General features: G+C 39.4%; 1 protein-coding gene across 1 annotated transcript in view; it reads left to right on the top strand.

The window, feature by feature from the left end:
* The first annotated feature begins 524 nt into the window (after positions 1-524).
* Positions 525-26,857, top strand: part of ALKAL1 (ALK and LTK ligand 1) — a 35,483-nt gene continuing 9,150 nt past the window's right edge. Inside the window, exons 1-2 of the mRNA XM_041412996.1 lie at positions 525-828; positions 26,286-26,339. Of these exons, the coding sequence (XP_041268930.1) occupies positions 525-828; positions 26,286-26,339 (358 nt within the window). The remainder of the gene's footprint in view (positions 829-26,285; positions 26,340-26,857) is intronic.

The raw sequence follows: 26,857 nt of genomic DNA, 5'->3' as shown, positions 1-26,857 counted from the left end.
AGGGCATTAAGTGCTGCTCTCGAAGCCCCAGCCTGTGGTAATTGTTTTCGCCCTTTCTACCCTGATGTGCGGCACTTCCAATGTAACCTGCCCCTCAGTGAACTCCATCCGACAGGCGTCCGTGCTCGCTCTCCGAACTCCCGGCGTGGCACCGCCGGGGCGGCTGGACAAGGCTGGCCCACCGCGGGGCTCCCGCGCCGCCCCGCTCGGCCGGCAGAACCCGGAGGCACCCGCGGGCCCTGGGACTCCAGGGCCAAAGGGAGCCGAGCAAATCCCCCGCGAAACCCTGTACGGCGAACATGTGCGGCGCGGTTAAAAACCTTCCTCTAATCCGTGTCTATTAAACGCAGCCTCCGTGGAGCCGGGCGAGCGCGGCGGCACCGCACGGGGGCCGGCGGGGCCAGCGGGTGGCGGCCNNNACATATTCGTGCCCCGGGGCGCGGCATGGGGGGCGGGCGGCTGGGGTGCGGGCCGGGCCCGGCGCTGACCGCCTTCCCTCTCTGCCTCCTCCCAGCGCCGCAGAGATGCGAGGGGCGAAGAAGCGCCAGGCGCTGCCCGCCATCGTGCTCCTGCTGCTGGCCTCGGCCCCGCCGCCGCCGGGCGCCGAGGGCAGGGACGTGCCCGCCGCCGGAGCCGAGCGGGGGGCGCTCCTCGACATCCTCCTCCAAGCCCTGGGCGACGACGGCCGCCCGCTGCCGCCCCGCCCGCCGCGGAGGGACCGGGTGATCTCCCGGCGCTACAGCGGCGGCAGTGCCCCTCCGACAGACCCCCGCGCCGCCGCCGCCGCCCCGCCGCCCCCCCGGCTCTTCGCCGCCGCCCGGCACGGAGGTAAGAGAAGCCGCGCTGCCCCGCGCAGGGTGCCCGGGGGTGCAGCCCCTCCGCATCCCGTCCCTGCCGCTCCCTCCGGCGGCCGAGCCCGACGGCTCCTTTGCCGGCGCATCCCGCTGCGGGAGGGAGCGGGCGAGAGGAAAGCGGGTCGGGGGATGCTCTCCCATCGCCCCGGGGCTGCCACGGCGGGGGCTCTGCCTTTGCTGAGTTCGAGCCCCGCTGAGGGCAGCACAGCCCAGCCCCGCTCCCCGGCTGGAGCTGTGGGGGTATCCGAGTCGGAAGGGAGGAGAGGGTCACTGGGACTTCGGCACCTTCGGCCGGGAGGTCAGCTGCGACCACCATTGATATACAGCCCCTCAGAGCCAGCCTTCCAACTTCCCTATACTGCAGCACAGCACTGGGGGAGCCCCATTTCTCCCTAGTCTTAGGACGGCTGCTCTGATCTGCACAGAGGATAAATGACCGATCTGAGCGACAGCTCTCTAGACACACTCCTTTAAACTTCCTCTCCAACTTTGCTGGTTCCCGTGTGATGCACTTCTCTAGTTTTGCAGGGCAGGTGCAGAAGGTCCAGACCGAGATGGGCATGGGGCTTATTTCACCTTTCAGAGGACGCTCAAACTGGGTCAGGGAGCACTGCAACACTGACACGGGCCAGGCCTGGCAGGGACAGCAGGGACAGTTCAGGACCAAGCACAGCTGCCTGGTGATAGTCACAGTGTCCTTGGCCAGGAGACTGACACTTCTAGGCTTGATGTAGAGCCATGCAAAAGCATCTCCTCCTGGAGCAGAGCTGCCTGAGGGGTCTGTGTGAGTTAGGATGGTGCAGTGCCGCAAAAAAGGAGAATCTAGTGACTGTCCCTGCCTGTGGCCCATTAATATTTTTCTCTTGTTGTCTGCCACAGACCTTGCTGGAGAAAAACCTAACTGAGGAAACCCAAGGAAGTTTGGTTTCTTAGGGATTTGTGTCCCTGGAGAGCGCCCTTGTGGCTGATGGCTGGTAATAGGTGAAGCTGAGATGCAGCCCTCCTCAAGTCTCACTGGTAGACTTATTCTTTTCTGTTCAGTAGCCTGTTTTAAATGAAAGGAAGCTCCATTTTCGAAAAACTTGAAGTTGGGTGACAAATGGAGAAGTTAATAGGTGAATAATTGATTGGTAGGGTGGCACTTGCGCAGGGAGATTGCTGCACGTTCTAAGGAAACTGGGATAAAATTTATCCATCAACAAGTAAACAATGCTCTGGCCATGGAAGCTTCTTAGCCTGATCTGCTCCAAGTATTGAACCATACATCTGTAAGGGGGTGAATGTCCCAGTGAGCTTCCAGATATTCTTGCTTTTTCAGACCACAAAGTCTCTGGTAGTTATGGAAAGCCAGCCCAAACCAGACGGCTGCAGATTTGTGTGCTGACTGGAGAAGATGCTGCAGGTTATCAGCGTGACTGGTCATAACTGTTTATTTGCTGTGGCTTGAATTCTTTATGTGCTGTGAACAAGACCACAGCCCAAGAAAAAATGTAAAATGGTTTTTCAAGGCAGAGTACATGAAGTATTACATTCTTCTTTTCAAGAGAATGAAATACAAAGTAGTATAAACCTGAGAATTAGTCACAGGTTTATACTTTGCAATAATTATTGCACAAATTACTATTATCAGGTGGTTTGAGGAAAAAAATTCTGTTTTGGACAACAGCCTCTCCCATTTGAGGTGTTTGCTCTTAACTAAATAATTCTATTTAACTATAGAAAGTAGAAATATTTCATAATATTTATGCAACTTTGAAGGGGAGTTTTCTTAAACCCATCAATATTATACACAGTAAGATAGTGTTTTCTGTTAGTTGTTACTTTCAGTAACTATGTTGTACACAAAAGGAACAGATGAAGATCCTTAGAGAAATTCTCCAGTTATCCCTGACATAGGTACAGTGTCCTAGGGCAGCCACAAAGGCAGCTGTCTCTCCAGCCTGGAAAGAGCATTCTACAGTTTAAATAACAGTCCCATTTTTATATTCATCTCATTTTTTGTTACCAATACCAAGGACAAAAATTAGTACCTGTCATGATGGTATGTACTTGTTTTTTGGGATAGAGGACTGTGACAAGGTTTTTCTTACAAGTAATTAACTCTTTTTTATAACTCCTGTCACCAACACATTAATGGAAGCTTTTTACTCCAGCTGGTAGCACCTGATCATCAGCTGAACAGAATGGCTTATCTTAGCCTCAGACAGGAAAGTTGTTGCATTCAGTTGAGTAGTCAGCCAAGCATTTGAAACTGGACTTATGTATTTTGATTGTCTGTAGCTGCTGAAAATCAAACCCAAGTGTCTGATTTAAAAGACAATTGAGCAGCTAATTATTTCTTTTGTTTGAAACAAAAAGCATCTGGAATAGTGCTGTATACAGAATAGAGAATGCAAGACAAATAATTTCTGTGTGTTTTCTCTTTTCCTTTTTTTTTTTTTTTTTTTTTTTTTTTTTTTTTTTCTTTCTGAGGATGCTACTCTGTATTATCAATGAGTTGAATAGTAGGAGAAATTAAATGCGCTTCCTCTTCTGTTCTCTCATTCACTCACTCTCAGGACTCTCTCCAGCTTTAGTCTAGCCACTCACTGAGCTACACCTCCACACTTATCTTTCTTTTGTTTCATTCAGGAACTTGGTTAATTATTTGTATAGTGAGACAGCTGACCTGGAGTACCACTGGGTGAATTCTAGGGGCAGCACAGGGCAAGTGGCTACAGCACATATCCAGGGGTGAGGTTTGAGAGAGGATGGGACCTCCTCCTTAGATTGACGGGGTCCTGCTCATTTAGCTCAGGCCATAATGGAAAACTACAGCACCCACAGGGCGTATTTGATGAGGCAGGAAAAGAAGAGTGAAACACTTACTTGCCAGACATTGTACATGTACCACTCAGTTCAGATGCGTAAAGGGGATATGAAAGCAAGAGTGGTTTTGTTCTGTGCTACCCTATCTGGATGTGGCTTGCAGGTGGTTCATGGACCGTTCCTTGGCTAGAGCTATGCCATGGGAATAAGAGTTGTGCTCTACTTTGTGTGATTTTGTCACAGAGCAAAGTGGCAAGCCTTGAATAGAGTGGACACTTAAACCTGCTCAGCTGTGTGGGACAGTGTGATGCTGTGACCTGCCAGCAAAGGACTCGTTAGGTCATTCTTGCCCCTTAATAACCAGGGTTATATTCCATGTCATGTGCTTCTTAACCCTTAGAAAATTTGTGTCATGGTTCTTGTATGACCCATGACACTTACATAGGCAATGGAAATAACAGTTTCACCAACACTTTAGCTGTCTTAACTTCTTATCTCTTTTATCCCTACATGTTCAAAAGTCTTACCTCACACAGATCTGTCCCTGTTTTTCTTGGTGACCTGATTAATGAGAATGAGCACTTACTCTGAACAGTACCTTTAGAAGAAATTCCAACTAACCAAAAAGCAATCTTCATATTTTCTAGGATTCCTGGTGGGATGTGACTAAAAATACAAGTTGTTCCTTACAATTATTATATCCAGTAGGATTAAAATTTCTGTCATAACATCCCTTACTTGCCTGATTTCCATGAAGTTCTTATGCTTGAGTGTGATTTTATATTTTTCACTAAGAAGTGTCTTAAAGTTTTTTAATCCTAGTGATGAAAGCTCTTCAATGGGTAATCTTTTTTATAACTACCCCCTGCTTCTGGTGCATAACTGTGGTCAGCTTTTTTTATGAAGAAAACGTATTTTCACAAAGAGAAGATTCAGCTTCAGGTTATTTTTGGATGTCACGTCAGGGGAACTAGAATAGTTTGTCATTCTTCTTTGATTTTCTTTGTTACATTTATCCAAACATTTTCCTCAAAACCAGAATAGCTTCCATGTAATTAGATTTAAAGAATCTTGAGAAATAAAAATATCTGCTCTGACTATTCTTTCCTTACATATTGCCCACCACAGTGGAGAAAGGAGCTGTCTGAACCTACAAGCGTTAGGGGTCTGAAATTTCCCTTTTGTCCTGGGAGACTAACAAGACATTTTAAAACATTTTGAGTAGTCATTTTTCAAGCATGAAGGAATGAAGATAAATATTGCTCTGAGTTTATGGGTATGTACAAATTAGCCTCCTGAGCATATCTACTTCAGATTTAGAATAACATATCAGAGAAGAGAATTTGGCCCTCCAAATATTTAAACTTTGAGGTTGCACTTACAAGTTCAGTTTTATGCCAAAATTTCTTACACATCAGCAGCAGAAAACTGTAAGTTGTCCTATGACATAGTGCTAGTTTAATCATTATTCATCATGAATTAGATTTGAAAGATGTGTTTGAGGTTTCTTTTAGTTTATGGTTAAATCAAACCCATGTATCCTATGTAAGGCATAGGAAGAGTTTTGTTCTTTTTCCTCACTTAAAAAAATCTCCCGTAATTGCGGTGATAATTACAGCTGGAAGTCCCTAATTCTGAAAGACCTGCTGTGCCTGGTACTAAACTACTTCAGTGAATGTAATTACAGATCTTGAATAAAAAAAGGAGACCATTGAGGAATGTAAACTTGTCTCTAAGAAATTAAAATGTATGGTATAATAATACAGTGTTCTTTGCAATACTTAAGCCTCATCCAATTATTATTCCGGTTAATAATCTGGTTGGTTTTTTTATTTATTTTTTCTATTTTTCACTGTATTGTGTTAATAGGAATTGCTGGGCATTCAAAAAACTTAGAAGAAGATGGGAGTTAATAAAAATTACATTCTCCAAAATCATGTTTACCAAAATCACACTATCTTAGAAATTAGCAAAATAGTGGATGAAAGTGGTTTAAAAAAAATAACTGTTACATTAAAAAAATAGAAATAAATTATTTTGATTTACAGTAATCATTCCTGATCCTGTAACTGACATTTTTGAATCAATTATTTTTACAGTAAAGTTGGTAGGTAGACTTTTCTGAAACAAAACCAGACAAACATATTCTGCTTTTGAAAGATTAATATAATCCATATTCCAAATGGGTAAGGGACTCGTTTCTCTTTATTTTTAATGAGGTGGACATAATCTGGAGATAAATTCTAAGTTTGTATATTCCTGATCCAGTGATTAAAAGAAAATATATTCTCATAAGTTAGTAAATGTAATGAATCATCACATGCTGTTCATCTCAGCTGAACATCTACATGACAGTGTCCTTGGAACAGGGCAGCAGGCTTGAGTGCTGGGGGGAGTGAAGATCCCATAGGGCAATATGATTCCCAGGCCAGTGGTTCCAGTGGCTATGAGGACCTCACCACACCATGAGGCAGAAATACAAATAGTCGCAGAGGGTTCAGTGGAAAGAACCATTATCTCTGCTTGCACCATGGTTAGGTGTCAGTTCCACCCGAAAAATACAAGTGGGCAGGACAGATTTTCATTTCCTTTGAAGAAAGGAAGTCCCAAACACTGCAGAGATTGTATATTCCTTCAGTTCTGCACAGTGCTTGGACCAATCATGGTTATGATGGCTTTGAGATCTGTCACACCACTGCTACATTCCTGTCCCTGCCTGCTTGGGTTTTTAGGTGTATTGTGCAACATGACTTTTAAGAGCAATACTCTGTGTTTGGCAAACACAACTGCCAGACAGTAGAGCCAGGCCACTGAACAAAAGGCATCTGAAATCTAGGATGAGACAGAAGTCTTCTGTGTCATGGTGGAGAATATATGGGCCAGCCTTGAGAGGTGATGAGGGAGTGGGCAAAGATAAAACATAGTTGTTACATACATGGAGACCTAAAATATAGTGAAGTACCAGAGCAGTGCTTCAAATGGAGTGGTCTTCAAGGAGCTTTACTCTCACTCCCGTTAATCCCAGTGAAGGGCACTCAATATCTGAGACGTTGTGCTGTCCTGGCACAAAAAGGGAGAAGCCTTCTTGAACTGCAGTACACTGAGCAGCAAACATTTCAGAGTGCACTGTGCTGTCCCAGGAGCATGATAGGATGTCAGCATATGGAAAAGCTTTTCTGTTGAGCTCTTGCTTTGATCAATATGAGGAGATCTTCTGGGTTTTGTTTTAGTCCTATTTCTATTTTTATAAAAATTGTATTTAGCATGACAAGACACCCAATTACTAGTCTGGCCCCAGAAAAGTGAATGTCAGAATTTTCATTGTATTACACCAGGACTGGGTCTGAAGTACACCAGGACTTCTCCAATATGCAGCAAATTGAATAGCAAAGAAAACAGAAGTTTGGTTTCAAAGTAGATCTGCATGCATTACCATCTGTAATTCAGGAGCAGCATGAAATTTGTACTAGTCTAGCTTGACCCTGAGTCTGTGAGCAAAGTGAAGAGCTGATGTATTTAGTGTGTTTTTTTTCTTTACATTATGCAAAATTTGATTTTTCTGCCAAGAAAGAATAGCAGGTCTCTGTGTTTTTGTGGTTTGTTATTTCAGGTGTTAGTCTGCCAGGGAAAGCCTCTGAGAGGTGGGAGAATGGCAGTGCACAGGTATAAGGCTTTGTAATACATTTATTGTTTGATAGACAGCCTCTAGTCTTGAAAGCACACTGCTTCAAGTGTAGAAATGATGTTGCTTTTAAAGTATGTATACAGGGAAAAAGATACAAAAAGAGAATTATACATACATCCATACATCTAGGCACACAGACTCCTCTTTTAATTAATAAGGTTTGAGGCCAATATTCATGAGAATGATGTGGTGTTTTAGACCCATATGTGATTTAAGAGCTACCAATGGGAATTATAAAGGCTTATGTTTTCTGAAGTGCTTAACTCAGCGTAAAAGTAATTGCAAAGTAGTCATCACTGTGTAAAGCTGTAAGCAAAACTTCATAATCAGTGAGATGCCCAAGAAAGATGCACCATATACAAAAAGAGCCACTGAGAGGTTGCAGAGAGAAAGGGGTGACTGCTTCCATGCCTAAAGTATATGTAAGGCCACTGTCTGTGTTGAGATAATCTCATTCTTAAAGAAGATCTCTCCAAATGACCCAAAAGTAGTTTTTGGAGGGGGAACATATCCCCCTTATTAACACCTCTTTTCTAGAAAAAATAAAATTTTTGGAGGTTTATCTAGTGCATTTCACAGGAGTAAAAATACCCCCAATCTGAAATGGAACCTTATCCTATATTAGTTGTTTGTAAGGCTTGTTTTAAAACATACCAAATAAGTACACTTTAATAGTAATGCTAAATATCTTCTTTTTCATTACATGCTTTCAGATGACATTGTACTGAAAAAAGAAGAAAACAGCTCAGTTGTTTGCTTATGTTTGGTTTTGGTGGTTGATTGTTAGGCTTTTCTGTTCCATTTAAGGATGAGTGCTTCATTTTGTCACTTGTGAATTAGAGGTTACTACTCTTGTGTAAGTCCTAGAGGCTATTTACTCAAGTTTTGTGGGTTTTTAATGTCAGCCAATTGGAAAACAGTTGCTCTAGTGAGGGGTTTAATTGACTATTGATTACATACCGAGGGCACAATTCTTTTGGTTATAAACAAGATTTAACACATGAAGGATCCAAGCATTTGGTTGATTAGTGGCCATTTTGATATTATCCTATGTTTTGTTATGTCTGCTTGTGCAAAAAAATCACTGATGTGCAGATTTTACCAAAACAGGGCTTAAAAATGTGCTTGTTTAGTATAGGATTTAACACCAGAGAAAAATGCTGTTTGGAGTTACAAATTGTGGTTACTTTTTGATCCTAATATTTTGTCTTTAAAGACAGAGTTAAAATGTATGTAGCCAAGCAAAAACCGCTCATGGTAAAGGCACAATTTTGAATGCTAAGAATATTTAATTTTTTTTTTTGTAAGTTTCTTGTTGTTGTTATTTTTTAAAGTCTATCAAGTTTTTCTTTCTCAATTCCAGTAAGTTGGTTCAATTGCATTTTAGTACTTGTTATCTTACCACATGATTTGAAATCTGCTTCTTTGGCTTAAAGAAAAACATTTAAAGTTACATCAGCAAAACAGTTATTGTCATGTTCCTTGCAGATTTTAGACAGCATCCTGAGTGACATAGCACAAATCTAATTTAGGCTTTGCTACTCAAATTATTTTCTCCTTTTTTATCAAGCCTGTAAAATAAAGTGAAAAGCAAAATAAAACCCTAATGGAAAACAGTCAGACAATTTTTCTTCCTTAACCTGTGCTGTTTATGATGACTTTGAAATGAAGTGTTAGAAAATGCATCCTTGTCAGTACATGTGGCAGTAGGGGATGTACGCCCTGGATTAGTAAACCCTTACATCCCATTGGATTAAAATAAGTAAGGAGATAGCTGTGATGTTATTACTCTAATCATGATAGAGTAATTACTTCTTAGTCTGTTAATCACATAGCATGCCTAACACATGGGAGACTTCTCTGCTGTCACAGAAATTTCAATTTAGGAAATTTAGGAAAAAGATTTTCAGAACTTGTCTTTTACACAGTAAACAAAGAGTTATAGCTGAAACCTATTTAATAAGAGGGTTTCTTGTGGTCTTCAGGCCACAAAATCTTTTGGGTCAGAAGGCAATCTAGATCAGGCTAATTGCTTGCATTTGATACTATGCACCTGAAGTTTGAATGGACCTCTTGGTCAGTAGTAAATTAGCCAAGTACCACAATTTGGGCTTCCCATTATTATACGATCAAATATCAGGTTTGTATATGAAGATAATGTATACAGATTTCCCCTTTTATTCAGTACCAAGTCACTTTTCCAGATATCAGGCAACTTTCATTCTTTCATAGAAGGGATTACTACAAAATAAATAATTTGAGTGGATAGGACTGGCAAGGATACAGCAAATTTACACTCAGATCTACTTCTCATAAACAGGGTGAATCTACATTACCTACATGATGGAGTCACTCCATGCATGGATATGTGATTCAGCTGCATGGGAATATGGAGGATCACTTGTGTAAGATGCACTCAGGGCTTTAAAAATCGTTGAAACAAATCCACACGACACATTTATACTGAAGTCTACTGTCCCAGAACTGAGCAGCACCTCAAGAAAAGCCATCTTTATTCCTGGCTGGGATAGCTGTTTGTTTCCTGTCAGAACAAGGAGTGAGAGAAGGAGAAAATCTGGAAATTAAGTATTACAAATATGTTAAGAGTTATCTTAGAATGAATAGAAAACTTCTCCAGTATTAAGAGGAGCAGTTTCTCTGCAGTTACACTTTTTCTCAGAATGCCAGAATATTGTAACAGTGACAGTGGTATTAAAAAATCAGGGAAATGTTAAAGGTGCTCAGTCAGAAACTATGTAAAGTGTTTTCTGCTTTTTTATTTAAGGTTAGCTCTTTCTGCTCAGCACCTTTTGGCCCACTGAAATGTATGTTTGCATGTATATTGCACCTGTTTATGAAGATCAAACCTCCAATATTAGTATGTCTAAGTGGCTCACCATCTTTGATTCGTTTACATGTAATTCTCACATAAAATATTCTGATCTTAGTTATGCTTTATAAGCAGTCTCCTTATGTAACTATGATAGGGTAAAATTACCCTAGTTTGAGTATAAATCTGACATATGATCCCTGGGAACATCTTTAAAGTACTAGTTAGAATAAAGTATCTATAATGGAGAAATGGTGTATTATTAATCCATCTGTGATAGTTCTGTATCTGTTCTAATTCAGAAAGAAATAGAAACATTTCTAAAATAAGCACAGGAAATGTAAAGTACAGTTAAACATTACCATTTGCACAGCAATCAACCTGGAGTCTATTCATATTTAGAAAAAAGAGCAGGGTCTAATTAAGCTCTGGCAAACTCGATTCTATTTCCTTTCACACCAACAGAGTTTGCCTGTGTTTGTCAGTGCTGAGTTTGGCTTGCATGCAGTTAAGCACATGTCATCAGTTTTCATTCAGTCGATTCAACTAGTTCATATATTGCTTTTGATGTATTGCAGCTGTTCTTCTGTTTAATTTATGCAAATATTCCAGAATCTACATTTATTAGCAGCCATGACAGCTAAAACAGAGTGCTTCGCATAGAGTCCTGCAGAATTGCACAAAGTGAATTTCCTCTTAATACTTACAGACGTGTAATGTCTGTATCTTATTCTAAGAGTGGTTTTGCCTTCAGTCAGGAGCCCTCCAGTAACTTTGCAGGCATAATTTGTAGTCTCTGGTTTCATCTGAAATATCATCTGAAATATCTTGATTGTTTAGTGATTCTGAGTAGCTAATAGAGGAATTAATGAAAATTGTTGTCTGTTATGGAAAAAAAGAATTTTTTTTCAGTAGATCAATTTCAATTCTATAGAATTAAATAGGGAAAGATAGCTTCAGTAAATAATGCCTGAATAGTTTGACCAGCCTTTTCTATATGCCTTATTATTTTCAGTGAATTGTCCGTTTGTAAGTTTAATAAATAAATAGCATTGTAATACATCTTTCCTCTTGGAAAGGGGGAAGTACATATTCACAGCTTATTATTCAAAATAGCAAGGGTTTCATAATACCCTACATTTTCTCATTTTAATTGTTTGAGGAATATGCCATCCTGTTTATTAGATTTTTTTTTTTTTAAAGAGGGATCTTTTGCTTAAACTCATACATCAGATCTGTAATAGTTTTGAGTTTTTTTTATTTACTCTTCAAAAGAAATATGTATTAGTGTTACATGTTCACATCTCTGGCAGAGGAGGAAAGAAAAGAGATGAAGTATGCACAGAGTGCTTATCTGTATATATGTGGTGCTGTTTCAGAGTCTCATAACACAAAGTATAGTTGTTAAATAACTTTTTATATTTCCAATGAAAATTTAACAGAATATGTTAACTTAGATCTTTATCTTTTCTAGTTTTAACTGTTTTCTAAGTGATCGCTAATAGTAATAGCAGAAAAGTAACCATATACTCTACAATTGGCTTATTTCTTGATCCCACAGCATTTTCTGATGGAAACAGGGATTTGCTGAGAGGGAAAAAAAAGAAATCCATCCTTCTTAATGTTCTTTTGCCAAGCTAATATAAGGGTCTCCACAGGCAAGGATTAACTAATACAAATATGCTTTCTGAGCAGCTATTGAAGAATTACTAATAAACATAATTACAGCTGAGTTCAAGATATCCAACCTTGTAAATATATCCTGGTATAATTTCATTACGCTTGGCTGAAGCCCTAGAAGAAGCCAATGCCTCAATCTCTTTGTTCAAGTCTTAATGAATTATTGGAAAGTGGCTGATTAAAAAGCATTGAATCAGAAGAGGCTGCTGCATTCTAAATGTTGCTCTCTTTGGTGTTGTTTACCTCCCAAGTTGACTCATTTCCTTGGCCAAAAATCTCTGCACATGAAGGTCTGAGCCTACTTTTTTGGACCATTATATTGTGTATGGAAGATAAATGTGGTAGGTAGCTGTAAGTGTTCATTGGAACTCACACCTTAGAACAGAATTCTCCCCAGAAGTGGGGCACAACTATATGGTAGCTAAAGGGGATACAATGAAATAAGTAGTGAGATACCCAACCAGACCTTTAATTTCTTCTTAGAAACCACACTTTCCATACTTATTCTTTTTTTTTTTTTTTTTTTAATTCCTTCTGTGTGGTAAACATGTTTGCTACCAGTTTCCAGTCCCTCCGAAATGGATGACTCTTCAGCTGCCCAAGGCAGAGTCTATAATGTGAAAATATCTGTTTGTGACACTGAAATCACTGTGAGGCACTGTGGCCCACACTATGTACCAGCATATACTTGTGGAGAGCTCCAGGTTTAAGTTAGTCAAAAAAGAGCACAGGCAAAAGGGATTAGGATGTGAGTGCATTTTGAGATTGGACTCAGATCCTTGACAGCCTGAACGTATTCAAAGGTGTGGATGAAGTTTGTATAATTGGTGGTCCCTTCACAATGTCTTAGCATTGTTACACTACTTCTGACAGCACACATAGGAGTGTGTTCTCCCCTGTGAGCATTCACATTTCCCAGCAGATCAGTTCCACACTACATTGTTGCTTAAAGTAGACTCAGGTAAGTGCAGTGTTAAACTGCATCCTGTTTTTTTTAATCTCCATTAAACTAGTCTCACCTAAAGTTATTCTCATTGCATGCATCCCCTACAATAACATAGGAGTCATAAGGTTCCCCAGTCAGGCAATGGTTGACAAACGCTCTATTTGGATTGTGTGGAATTTTTCAGTTGAATCTGTCTTTACCCTCTGCTCTCTTAGAGTGGAGGTTGGGGTTAAGATGTTGGCGTGCTTGGATTGAGGGTCTTTAGGGATGACCTTGCACTATGATTAAATTATTAAGCATGGCCTGCACAGATGGAAGTGACCCAGAGTGCAGGGGTTTAGAGCTTCTGAGGTATCTCACTGGTAACACACCTTGGAAGGATCCTCTGTTGTATGTCCTCTGAAATATCACAGAAGAAGCACCACAGCAGACTCTGCTTTTACCTCAGTCACAATAGCCTAAGGATTATTTCAAATTAACCATACAGGTTTAATTTGAAGAGGCAAGTATACAGGCTAAGGATATTTGAAGCATGGTAATGAGGAATGTAGCCCAGGCCTAGTAATTTACGCTTTCTTATAAGAGTATGGTAAAGATTCAGAGGGTGGAATAGAGGAGGAAATACCATGAAAGCTGATTTTGCCAGGTGGGTAAAGAGTTATTCATGCTGGTAGAATCTCCAGCTGGGAAAATCCATGCTTTTATAGACACTGTGCCCCCAGAACAGAAAAAAGGGTTGGCTCAGAAAAGAGAATCTGGCTCAAAGAACTTAAAATAAATATCAGATGTCAGAGCTGTGACTTAATTGTTTAGCTAAGTACATCATGTGAATTACACACAGATTGAGGACCTGGTTTTGCTCCTGTTGAAATCAAGGAGAACAGAATCAGGGCATACTCTCCTTCCAGCATTTTTCAGTCCTCAAAAATGTGTTCTTTGAGAGTACACCAGCTCCTAGATTAATTGTACCAGCCGGGAATCCAGAGAGCTGCTTCTGCACGACTGCTTTGTGGTTTATTGCTGTAAACATAACTAAGACTCTAAACAGAACCTATTTTCTTTGTTGCTCTTGGTTTTTATTCCAACAAAAGCAATGGATTCTGTCACTAAGCACAGCAACTGGAAATCCCGATTCAGACAGTGGTCTTTGACAGTTGCCAATCTCAAAGAAATTCACTTATTGAGGTGTACACTTATTTTCCTTCCTTTATTGTAATCTTGCATTACAGCTCTTCCAGTCTTGGAATTAGACCTGTACCCCACTCAAAGACATTAGATTATCAATATCCCCTTGGGAAACTGTAGTTTTGAAAGACTTATAACTTCATAGAGATTTTTTTTTCTTGTAATGAACATCTAAGAGATGTTTGTTACTTTTATGAATAAAAGGAGATTTTTTTTTTTAATCACACCACTTTTAACCTTACACTAATGAATGCCTACTTTAGTATTTTTAAATTCTCTATTAAAAATTTTTTAAAAAACAAACAAAACCATATTTAATCATGAAGGCCTTATAGGAGTGAGGAAAATACCCAAAGAAGGACATTAGCACCTGAAAACTTGAAAGGAATTTTTAGTTACCAAAATTAAATTACCTGGAGCTGACTGACAATCTTACATTCAGGAAGAACGGGATTATTCTGGGAGAAGGCTTCACATGTACAATTGAAACACATTTCCATTATATGGCCAAGATCCTTCACATAGTACTAGTGACAAGGTGAAATACTGGTAGACGTATGACAGAAAAAAAAAAATATTTGGAAACTTTTACAGCCAATTTGTAGACTGACATATTTTTGTACAAATTCTGTCTGGATGATGAATGACTTGGTACAGCATGTAACTGATACATCATAAAGGAACAGAGCATAGAGAAATTATTTAGTATCATATTTGTAGACATACTTGGAAGATGCTGTGGGAAATAGTCTGATTTAGATAGGGCAGTTCTTATGTGCTGGTTTCTGCATTCATTCTGCAGCTAGGGCTCAGCTTCTTCAAGTTCATGATGATGATAATACCATTACAGCAGTTTTTAACCAGAACTGAGCCGTGATTTCTTTTTCTGCAAAATAGAAGTATAGTGTCTAAGCACTTAGTGAGCAATTATATTTCCTTCATAAATGGTGAATTAATCAAAGAAAAATCTAAGTTTGAGAGGAAGAGGAGGAACATAATATTCCCACTGTTGAAAAACGTGAATAGTTCACAGCAGGAGAAACTATCCTCCCCATTCCCAGTCCACCTATCCTGACACTTCAGACACGATTAAATGTTTATTTTGTAGCTTGAGTGAGTTAGCTCCCTCCAGCTTCAGGTTATGTCCTTCCCACAGTCCAGAGCCCAGTCTTGGAGGAGCCAACTTTAGGGATAATCTGTTGCCCTTAAGAGGATGTTCAACTGGTGGCTGGCAAGACCTTTCAGGCCGTAAATAGTCATTGCTGTGCTGAGTTGGGAAGGCCTCCCTGGAATTACTGTTCATTCCATTAGTTGTCTTCATAGCAGCGATTGCTAACTATTCCTGTCACTCTCTGCTCCCACTCGCAGCTCAGCAGAGTCCAGACAAGGTGCAGAGGCCAAGCAGAACACAAGGGAGGGGAGAAGGCAAAGGCCAATGGCCTGGCAAGAGTAGGACAGGGACAGGGAAGAGTGGGGGAAGCATCTGTCTGGGTCCTTACCATGGATGTGAACAGATCTGTATCATCCTCCTCTGACTGCAAGTCAACCTTTTCTGCTTCTAAGGCTACTGCAGTGCCTTAATTAAATATAGTTGTCCTCCATAGCTTCTAAAGGACTGAAGCTTGGTGTGAGTAAAAGTAGGAAGGTGTTTTATATCCATTGAAAGTGCTCCAAGTGATAACAAGATAAACTCCAAATACTCCTGTGCCTGTTTCTCCCATTTTTGTTCTCTTACATCTGGATGAATTTTCCAGTCTCTGCCCTCGCTCTGTCATAGGTGCTTTTACTGTTGAATGATATTGTGATGTGGATCCCAGAGAGTGGGAAACAGAGAGTACATGAACAGTTGTGGTATCTCAAATATGGTCCTAGGAGTTTAAGTCAGAAAGCTGGGAAAGGATAGGACTCCTGTATTCTTTCCAGTTAACAGCATAATAAAATGAAAAAGCAAAGTCAAGTAAAATCAGTATGTGTTTGTTTTGTTTACTCTTACTGATCTGATTTTGTGAAAGCTTTTATTGAAAAATTGATTTCATGTGAAACATAGAAAAACCTGGAGATGAAAGTTTGTCGCAAAGGACTTTGTCACTTCTCCTTTCTGCAGAGAAGGTTTCCTCCAGTCCATCCTGCATTGTGCTGGGGATGGACTGTGCATGCAAGCCTGCCATGATCCTAGCTGCAATAGCACATCATCCCTGGCTGGGGCAATGTGCTCTCAGTATGTCCTGTAATGTTTAATAGAGAGGTACAAGGATTACAGGACTGAAGGTCTTGCTATCTCAAAAAAGACTTCATTCATTTTCTGCCACAGATGAATGGAGAAAAAGCTGTTGCAGTGAAGAAAATTTAGAATACAAATGAGCACAAATTTAGAATATAAATTTAGAATAGAAATGAGCACATAACGCCTTCTGAGACAGCAGCACAATTATGGCTCTGGTGCTTCAGAAAGAGAAACTTGATAGAAATGGATTGCTTTAAAAGTTATCTGTCTCATGATGTACAACAAAGTTCATTTGCTTTTCCTAAAACCAGAGATGTTTTACAGTTTGAAACATTCAAAAAGGGCCCGAATAACAGACAGTTTTTAAAATAAAAACTAGCACTGAATCAGCAGGATGTTGCTTACAGATTTGCCAGAAATGTGGCAAGGAGCTTGAGACATTTAATTTCTAATTCCAGGTACTCCTTCGCATGTAGTAGTAGGTAAACTGAATTAATTCAGAAACTGACTCCATTTAGTGACTTGCAGTAAACAAAGAATGGAGGATTTAGGGATAAAACACTGTAGCAAAGAAATGCACTTCTGCTCAAGGTTTAAGAACATGTTTTGGCTCATGGTTTACAAGCTTGCATCGTTTTTGGGTAAGATGTAGGGTGTAATCAGAAGGACTCCAGGAGAGAGGTAGGAGTAGGGATTTAAGGGGAAATTATCCCTCTTAGGTGTTCATAGGCCATAATCCAATGGGGATGACAGACATTATTTATTGGTAAATAAATTAAAATTGGTATTTCACATTTAGAATAATTTGGCTGAAGCCTATTGGATTTATTGAATCCAGCTATCAGCTATTTTGGGAAGCACATCCAAGGATCTTGTCCATAACCTTTTTTAAATAAATGGACTGTACCTAGCTAATGTAAGACTTCTCTCGCCTGTTTATCAGTTATTAGAGATAAATAAGTACCCTTTTATTCTTGAAGAAAGATCCGAGTCACGTCTTTTGTCTTACTATTTATATTATAGTACATACAGAATTTTCCATACTATTTTTGACAGTGTTCCTATAGTTTGCTGCCCCATTGCTCAAATAAAGTCTATAAATCCAACTGAAATTAAGTGTCTCACATTTTTCATTTTTTTTCTTGGTATCCACTTGAAGGTCTCTGTAATAACAATAAAGCTGAAAACTACTTAAGTAAAAAATGCCTTCCATAATTCTCTTGGAATTACATGAATGAGGTGCTGATGAATGAGAGGGAGTATACGACCATCAGGAAAAGTAGAATTTTACTCTGGTCACTGTAAAAAGGCAGCACTTCAAATTAAATTTCAAGATTATTTTTAGAAATCTTAAAAGAAAAAATGAATATTCCATTCCAAGAAAAAGGTGAATAATGAAAAATTTGCTATACTTAAATTTTATTTGCATCTGTAGTGTGCAGGTGTCAATCCATCAAACAAATTTTATGAGGCCGTATAAACATAGATCTACAGACAAAAATCTAAGCATGCAGAACTAGGAAAGCTGTGTGACTTTGCTCTTTGTATGGTTTTAAGGGGCTTATTTTCACATTTTACTATTGTTTGTAGGTGTCCTTATCTGTTTTGGGGTTTTTTTTGTCAGTTCTAGGAATCCCACTGTGCAATAATTTGTGCATTTCTTTAAATGTCCAGTATTTGCAGTATTGCGGTTCTGGTAGAACCAAACTGATCTTAGTTATGCTCCTGAATGCCTTGTGGATACTAATCCCCCTGGTTTTAAGGGAGCAGCTGATGTAGGCAAGACTTATAAGGGTGAGTAAGAGAGGTGGGACATACATGAGTAGACATTCTAGGATAAGAGTGAATGGTTGACTCCAGAGCGAAGAGAGGACAAAAATAGAAATCGTGACTAAATGCCAGACTTTGATTTTGGAAACTAGTGCTTCCTTTTATACCCATCTTTAGCAGAGTTAATAACAACACTGATTTTTTTTTTAATGTAATACTCTTGACAATGTGGCTGATATGGTAAATTTCCTCAGCCATTATGAAAGCAGACCCTGGTAGGCTTTTTCTTTGGGGTCATTCCATTGTACCTCTAAACTGCCTGATGTCACAGCCCACTTCATTACTCAAGTTTCTGGTGAATAAAACCTTACAATTTTATATATGCAAGACCAGATATTCTGTTTGTAACTAAAATTGGGAGAATTTGAAGATATATCAATTTATCTGCATTTAAGAGGAGTATTATTTGCCATGTTCACATCAGAAAAATATTATTGGAATGAATACCAAGGCAAGTAAGTGTTAAGTCATTGGTTTAAGTATCCTTAGAAGCACTGTTTCAAGCCTGGACAAATAATTAGACATGGAAGCATCTATTAGACATGGGAGCACAACTAGCATTTTAGGACTTGACTAATGAGGTATTATAATATACCACAATGTGCCTTCCAATTTTCTGTATAAATAAAGTTGTAATGCCAAACAAAAATTTTATGGACAGCAAATAAGTCCAAAAAGATTGGAATATAGTAATTTATATCTACTCTTTGAGAGGATAAATTGACCAAGTCATTAATTATGAATTCTTAATTGCACTCTATGTGTAACCCTTAAGCTCTAGAGTGTACTTTGTGTTGTGGGAACTGAGAGGACCCCCATTAGGCAGGGTAATGGGAAGCTGGGTAAACTCTGCTCACAGAGCAGGAAGGTATGCTTGACTACTTTCAGCATATTCTACATTCAGTAGATGGCAGTGGTATGCAGTAATATATTAATTCTGGATTTTCTCTTGAGCAGACACTCTTGCCTCTGTGAATCCTAGCTGTGTTGATTTGGGGATTTGTCTGAGGCTTTTTCTTCCTCAGAAAATACTGAGATACTAGATAATTCTTCACTTGGTAGAGTAGAAAGTGACAGAAAAAAAAAAAAACCAAAAACATTTCTGAGTTATTGTAGTCTTCATTACAGAGCACTTGGAGGAATCTGGTAAGTTTTGAATTTCATCTGCAATATTACATCCAAAAAGGAATGTATCTGTCTGGAGCATTGACTCATTTTCCATCTATGCTTAGTATGTACACATCAAAGTCTCAAAACAAAAGTATTCAGTAAGCGGGAACTGTGTGAGTTACTTAACAGGAGTAGTAACACGGACTTCTCGGAATACTGCACACAGGAATAGATATTTTCCCTTGTCTAAAGGAATGAATTGCAGATCTAGTGGGGGAAAGCTGGGTATGTGAGTTGGGGTGGGGGAATATAAACAAAAAAATTACTAAAGTTATTGTAAATCTTTTAATTGCGGAAATCCGGGAAGAAAAAGAACAAAACAAAAGCAGAAGTGCAGTTTATGTAGTGGAAATTGCGGATGAGTAGTATAAGAGAATTAAAATATATAATTTAAAAGTAGATATTTCACATATGGCAGTTATTTATAATGCAAATAATATAAAATGTTTAATGATTTATGATTGATGATGATGGAAGGAGTTGCTCCTTTCTGCACAAAGGGTTTTTTCCCTCTCTATGGGAGACTGCAATAGGAAAAGTGTTAAATCTGTTAGTCTGTGAACTGAGTTGCAATACAAATACAAATTCCTCCGAAGATTTTGAGCACTCTCAAGGACCCTAGAATCAATTGGTGGACCCTTAGTAGGGAATAAAAATGTCATACTTTTCCAACAAAGTGCTGTTCATCTTCTGTTTCAGACACCACACGAGGAATCAGTAAAACATTTCAATCTATACTGATATGTCTATTGTGTACAGAGCAAAAAGTAATATCATTCAGGTAGCAATGGCATAACAGCATAGAAAATATAACATTTCCAGCCTAGCCAAAGCTGCTGGAAGCCCTTAGTTTTTCAGGTAGGGACTTTGTCCAGCCCTGGGCCCAAAAGCAAGAGTTGTAATAATGAAAGGATGAAATTAAGACATTTTAATTGTTTGGGGTGCTGAAGAAAGAAGTATATACTAATTGATTCAACCATGCTTAACATCATCTGCTGCTGAGGGCTGTGCTGGGAGCTGCTCTCCTGAGCACTGTGAAACCTCAGTGTGGAAAGTGCCCCAGCCAGGGGTTGGGATCCGCTCCCTGCCACAGCTGCCCACTATGGTGACCGCATGTTTCTGTCTACCTCGAGCTGTTAAACCCAGGTGAGAGCTCTAAGCCCACACTTCATGCTCCATTTATTCACAGGGTATTTTATCTGTGATTCCCGTGAAAAACACCTATGATTTACACCGCACCACACTGAATTTTTATCAAATGAACATTAACAATTTTTTCTCCACTAGGATGTCTTATCTTTGCTCTTTGAACTGTTTTCTATTTTGAGCAAAACTCTTTTTAATCTTTTGTTAAACTGAGGCAGTACATCTATATCTAAAAGTTGTAGGAATAGTTATGTGTGTAGATTAAATGCAGAGAAAGGATGTTTTGGGACATTAAGTTTTTGAATATATATATATATATATATATATTTAAGCACTGTTTTTCTAGGATTTCACTTATGTACTGGCACTGGAATGCCATTCTCTTCACTCATCTTCCTAGCATACCACTTTACTTGGGTATTATTATCTTGTTCTGGCTGAATTCCATCTCTGTTGCTTCAATTCTTCTGGGAACTTATAAAATTCTTTACAAATTTACATTTGAAAGGTTTTGTTATCATTTTTGTTACCAAACATTTTATGTTCTGAGCTAATGAATCATCTTGACATTGTTGAAAGTATGCAAACCTCCTCCTAGTAGTGTTTCACCTTGTACTGTTGCAGTAGGCAAGAGTTGCCATCTTTAGGCAGGGTGGAGAATTTGTAGAAAAGAAAAGTTTCATCCAAATAAATGTGACTTGTCTGTGTAAGTACTTGAGACAGTTTTGCTGACAGTGTTCCAATATTTTTGGAAGCGTGATATTTCAACCATTGCAAGATTTATTTGTATACTATGAACCAATATAGCCTTTGTATAAGTTGAAACTTTGGAGAGTCTTGTCCTTTAAAATGTCACATTTATTTAAAACTCTGCTAAAACATACTGTGTTGTAAGCAGTCTCATGACTGAAATGTTCTTTCTGAAAAACAAGACAAAACAGAAAACTGAAACCCACATGCTATTTTCATGCCAAAACATTTTGGAAGCCTGCATCTGGGTTTATAATGGAAGAGTCAGCTGCATCTTACTGCTGACAGTTTTCTTCTGCCATTTCACAGATAAAAAACCAAGAAAATGCACAACTGTGCACAACTCTGGCTGGATGCCAAACACCCCCCAATGCCACTCCATCACTCCCCTCTGCAACTGGAGAGGGGAGAAAATATATAATGAAGGTTTATGAGTTGAGATAAGGACCTGGAAAGATCCATCACCAAATACCGTTATGGGCAGACGGACTGGAATTAGAGATACTAATTGAATTTACTACTTACAAAATCAGAGAAGGATAATGAGAAGTAATATAAGACCTTATAAACACCTTCCCCCACCCCTCATTTCTTCTCAGCTCTACCTCCTTCCCTCAGTGGCAGAGGGAGACAGGGAGTGGATATTAGATCTGTTCATTGCATGTTGTTTCTGCTGCTGTTCCAGCATGGTGTCCCTGCCACAGGAGGCACTTCTTCATGAACTTCTCCAACTGGAGCCCATCCCAAGGGGAGCAGTCCTCCACAAACTGCTGCTATGTGAGTCACTCTTTCATGGGGTGCAGTCCTTCAAGGACAGGTTGGTCCAGTGTGGATCCCCATGGGGTCACAAGTCTTTCCAGAAAACCTGCTCTAGCGTGGGCTTCTCTCTCCATGGGTCTGCAGATCTTTGCCAGGACTGTGCTCTGTCATGGGCCTACCAGAGGTTCACAGCTTCCTTTCAGGCATCCACCTACTCTGGTGTGGGATTCCTCCAGGGGCAGCAGGGACTTCCATGGACTGCAGGGGCACAGCTGCCTCACCATGGGTTGCACCACGGGCTGCAGAGGAATCTCAGCTCAAGCACAATGGAGCACCTTCTCCCCTTCCTCCTCCTTCTCCACTGACCGTGATGTCTGCAGAGTTGTTCCTCTCAGTGTTCTCAATCTGCTCTTCTCTGGCTGTAGTTACATCTGCACAATAACTTCTTTTTATTTTCTTATTAAATATGTTATCACAGAGGTGTTACCACCATTTCTGATTGGCCCAGCCTTGACCAGTGGAGCAGTTTTGCTGTCTGATTGACACTAATTCTCTGATAAACTAAAAATATAAAAAAGTTTTCTGTTGGGAGCATAAACAAATGGAAATCTTGCGTTTTTTTCTGCCTGAGGATGTAGAGGTTTTATGTTCCAAGTCAACAAACTGTTGTGTGGAGTTGGCTTATTTCAGGGCTGTGATGACAGTTCTTTTTATTTATACTCCATTAGGACATGAATGTTCCTGGCACAATTTTGGTGACATGATACAGGAGACAGTGCAAACACAGGGTAAAAATCAGCATGTGCTGTCACAACTTTGCAGTCTGAACAGACAAAACACAGAGAAACTGAAGGCACAGAAAGGTGAAAAGACCCATTGAAAGTGGAGCCACTATGTCTTAAATTGCAACCTGAGGACAAACCTGAGAGCAGGCTGTAGTTTATTTAATCTTAGAGCTTTTTGTAATTTCACCCAAATTAGTGAAAAATTAAGCATTCCTGTCATCTGCTGAGTGCTGAATAACAACTGAAACAATAATCCTCTGGGGAATTAGCTTTACAACATTGGTTAAATCAACTTTGGAAAGTTTATAACAAAATTTGAGAGAGGGGAGCTGGATCAGGTGTTGCTTACTGATTCCTAGGTTGGATCTGGCTAGCTCTCCTCATAATCACATTTATCCCAGGTGAGATAAAATTCAGGTAGATCTAGTCACGTCTTACCTAAAACCATGAGATCTGTGGAATGTCATAGCTTGATAGAACTAACAGTGTAGATTGGTTTAGAACCAACTTTGCATTATAAACTTAACCATTCTGTCTGTGAAGCAGAGCTGGAAAACCCTTAAATTTTATCTTTCCCTAGAGTTTACCATAAATATTTCTGTTATTTTGGACAGAAGAGCCAATTGCAAATCCATCTTAGCACCATTTAATAGTTGCCTATGGCCAGTGCTATCTGTGGAAGGACAGTCAATATTTTGCCCTGGATGAGTGAATATCTAAGGATATACATAGAAGTCCTGATGTAAATAAGAAATAGTTCCTAGAACTAAGGTTATTTATTATTATAAAACGACATTATGCCCAGAACAAACACAGAGTCAATAGTTCAAGTGCCTTTTAACCCAGATGTACTCTGTGGTGAGCAGTGCAGATGGTGAGCAGTGCAGACTTTGTAAGCCTAGGCACAAGAATGCCACAGTCTAAATATTCTCCTAGCTGAATAAAACCATTGTTACTATATCCCATAGGATATATACTGGCTGTATTTTAATAGTTTGTGTAATATGGTGCGGAGGCAAGAGTGGATTGAGTAAGCTTTCTCCAGTCAATATTTCCCATTTATGTGGGTCTCACACTTAAAACATTTTATTTTTTCATTTTCCTGTTTCTTTTTTAGTTTTTCACAGTGTGACTTTGAAGTATTTAGATTTTAGTAATACTTTGCAAATCTATCTTATTATAGTAATGCTTCTGCTTTTCTTTTGTGAAATTAGTATGTTAAAGGAATTTAACTTGCATTGTGAGGATGAGCCTTTGTTGTGAAAATGGACAATGTAATAGGTGATAGATAACACATAGAATATGACTGGAGCAACTAAGAACTTGTTAGAAGCCAGAAAAAGCTATTTCAGAGGCTTTTTCATGTTTTTTTCTACTTCATAGAAGAGCTTGTCAGAAGTATGTATGAACTTGATATCCTGCTTCTCGCTGCAGTGTGATCAGGAGCCAGTGACACATATTCTATTCAAAGATGTTCATTAGTTTGATTGAAATGCTAAGTCCTTTGGGACCTCAGACTTGCAGTTGTATACAGACAGAAGGGCTTGGCTACGCTGCTGGAAGAGGGGAGAAAATGACTGCTTGTGTTGGGCAATTCATAGTTCAGGGGGAGTTGCCTCTGCCATTAGAGCCAGAAGCGTTCCAGTAACCTGTGCTGCCTGTGATTCTCATACAAATGAGCTTAGGTTGTTTTTGTGCCGGGCTGGGGGCTCACTGATTGTGTTTCACCCCGCACATGCACTGTACTATTAAGCAAAGGAGCACTTGAAGGAAGCTGGGCACATGTTGAAAAGCTGAGTGCTGCCCGGAGGGACAGCAGCCGCAGCAGGGGAGCAGCAGGCACGCAGGCAGCATCGCTCGGCTGCTTTTCAACACACAACTGACCTAGATTTCCCTGTTGGGACAGGCTGGTGTGAACCCTGGGCCAATGTGGAAAGCAGACTCTGCAGTGTTCCTTCTCAGGCTTACCAACACAGCTACAGCTGCAAGTTTGTACTTGCAGTGCATAGCTCCTTGACAGAGCATCAGTCTGTCCTCCTGTTTCACCTTCTGGCCATTAAGAGATGAGGTTTTGGCTGTATACACACTTTTCCTAAAGAATTTTATGGGGCAAAAAGCAGCTACTGTTCCCACAGGAAATTCTATGTACTTTGCCAGTGTCTGTATCTAAATGTTCCTTGTCAGAGCAAGAACGGTCAGTTCCTAGCCTATCCTTCACCAGACAGTGATTATTTATCAGTACTTGTCCACCTGAGGCATCTCATTCAAACTCACACCAATTGTTTCCCTATTTTGCCTTTTTGTCTCCTTCATTCTGTATAATTTTAAACTACCTGACATTTCTTATGAGTAAAATTGTAATTTTATTGGAGAAGGGGTGGCCTTTCTTCTGCAATGAGGAAAGACATTAGTTAAAACTGATTTTTTAAGGAATCTTAAGTAAAGTAGGTTTCCTAACCTTGGTGAGTTGCAGTAAGACTTGGGCATTTTATCTTAAAATCCCAGCCTAAAAATACACCCATGTGACCTCTGAGAAACTGTCTAAAGCCAGTGGTAAGAATTTATCTTGGCAGATAACCAACATCTTCCTATAGTATGAAAGGAAACTCTCTCCCTTCTGAGCTAAATGTTAACTCAGATTGGGAATTGGAAAAAAAAATGTAGGAGAATACAAAGATTTGAAATTACTTTAGATATAAGGAAATATTTTTAGTGAATAAATGTATTTAACTGCAGGTCCTAATCCTGCAAGTTAGCAATGGTCCCTGTCCAACAGCCAGGGAAGGTTCTTTGAATTTGGCATAACAGGCAGCTTGTTACTGTCTCCAGTAATAACTGCAGGTACCCAAAAATTTTGAAATAGTTTTTTTAGTGGAAAATTAATGAGACTGGGGGGAGGTGTACTGGTTCTGAGGGTATTTACTTGCATCAAAAGTTTTTGCTGTCAGCCAGAGGCAGCATCCCATTGAAAAAAGAGGAAAAAAAAAGAAAAAGAAACTTCATCTTTTGTGTTATTTCCATTTTCTGCTCTTTGTGATTCTTTTGAGTGTTCTGAGGCTTTTAATCTCTTGTACTTTCTGTGAAAAAAATTCCATAAATGGAAAGGAAATATTTTAAAATTCACAGCAGTTTTCACAGGAGAGAAGGACCCTTTTTTTACTAATATTGCAATGAAAATGTGCATGGCCCATGTCTATTTTAGGTGATTTGTAGGAGACTTTTCAGGTACTTCTTATTTCAAAACCCAAAAAGTAATATTTAGTTGGTATTCACATAAGTATTTTACATAATTTCTTCAAGTACTTACATACTTGTAAGTATGATAATATATTTATATTATTTGTAGTTTTTCTATGCTTACAGCCCCCCTCAGACCTAATATGTGCAGAAATTGGTGTCAGAAAATGATTGTGTGTTGTAGGATGACCATTTAGTATTCATCTGGGAATTACCTGAAGTACCTCACAATTTTGTTTACACACCCACACCCCCACAACTATGAAAATTAATTCTATAGTTGATTTGGGAATCTATTTGGTCTCTGTACATCAGACATCTTGGCATATGATGCTTTCAGAACTTTTATTGTAATTCCTAGTCTTCATAAATATAATTTTTTTCTTCTCTCCTCAGAAATTTTTCCAAGAGATTCCAGTCTAAAAGACAAGTTCATAAAACATTTTACAGGTAAGGCAGCTGCCTGTGTTTTTCCACATGTACATACTCTAAGTAGCTGCAAATGTCACACCACTAATTTTTTTGAGGCTCAACATTTCTGAGGCTAACATTTCTGAAGTTAAATGTGCATAGTTTAGAAGTAGAAATTTTTGAAGAATTCTGGTTTTATTGAGTGATCAACTGAACTATCTGGTCTAAATTAACTTTCAAAATGTGGTAAGTTAAAACATTATTTAAAAGTCATTGTTTAACTTTCATCGTCCTGTTGTGCTTTCCATATTTATTCTCACATTCACTAATTTTAGAACTTCTCATTGGACTGCACATATTTTTAAGAAACAGACCTTTGTGGCCACGTCTTTCCAAATCAGGAAAGATTTTTTGCTTCTGTCTCCTGATGTCTACATGTGGATATTTATTTTAATAGTGGAAACAGACAGAACAAGGAAGAATTAAATTAGTGTAAATGAAATATAAAAAATAACATGCTGTTTCAAGTATGAAAGTTTATGATGATTACAACCAAG

Source organism: Onychostruthus taczanowskii, unplaced genomic scaffold (assembly GCF_017590055.1).
Source record: "Onychostruthus taczanowskii isolate IOZ18803 unplaced genomic scaffold, ASM1759005v1 scaffold4, whole genome shotgun sequence".
NCBI classification, from domain to species: domain Eukaryota; kingdom Metazoa; phylum Chordata; class Aves; order Passeriformes; family Passeridae; genus Onychostruthus; species Onychostruthus taczanowskii.
The sequence above is the reverse complement of the archived record's forward strand: the minus strand, read 5'-3'. Positions and strand labels throughout refer to the sequence as shown.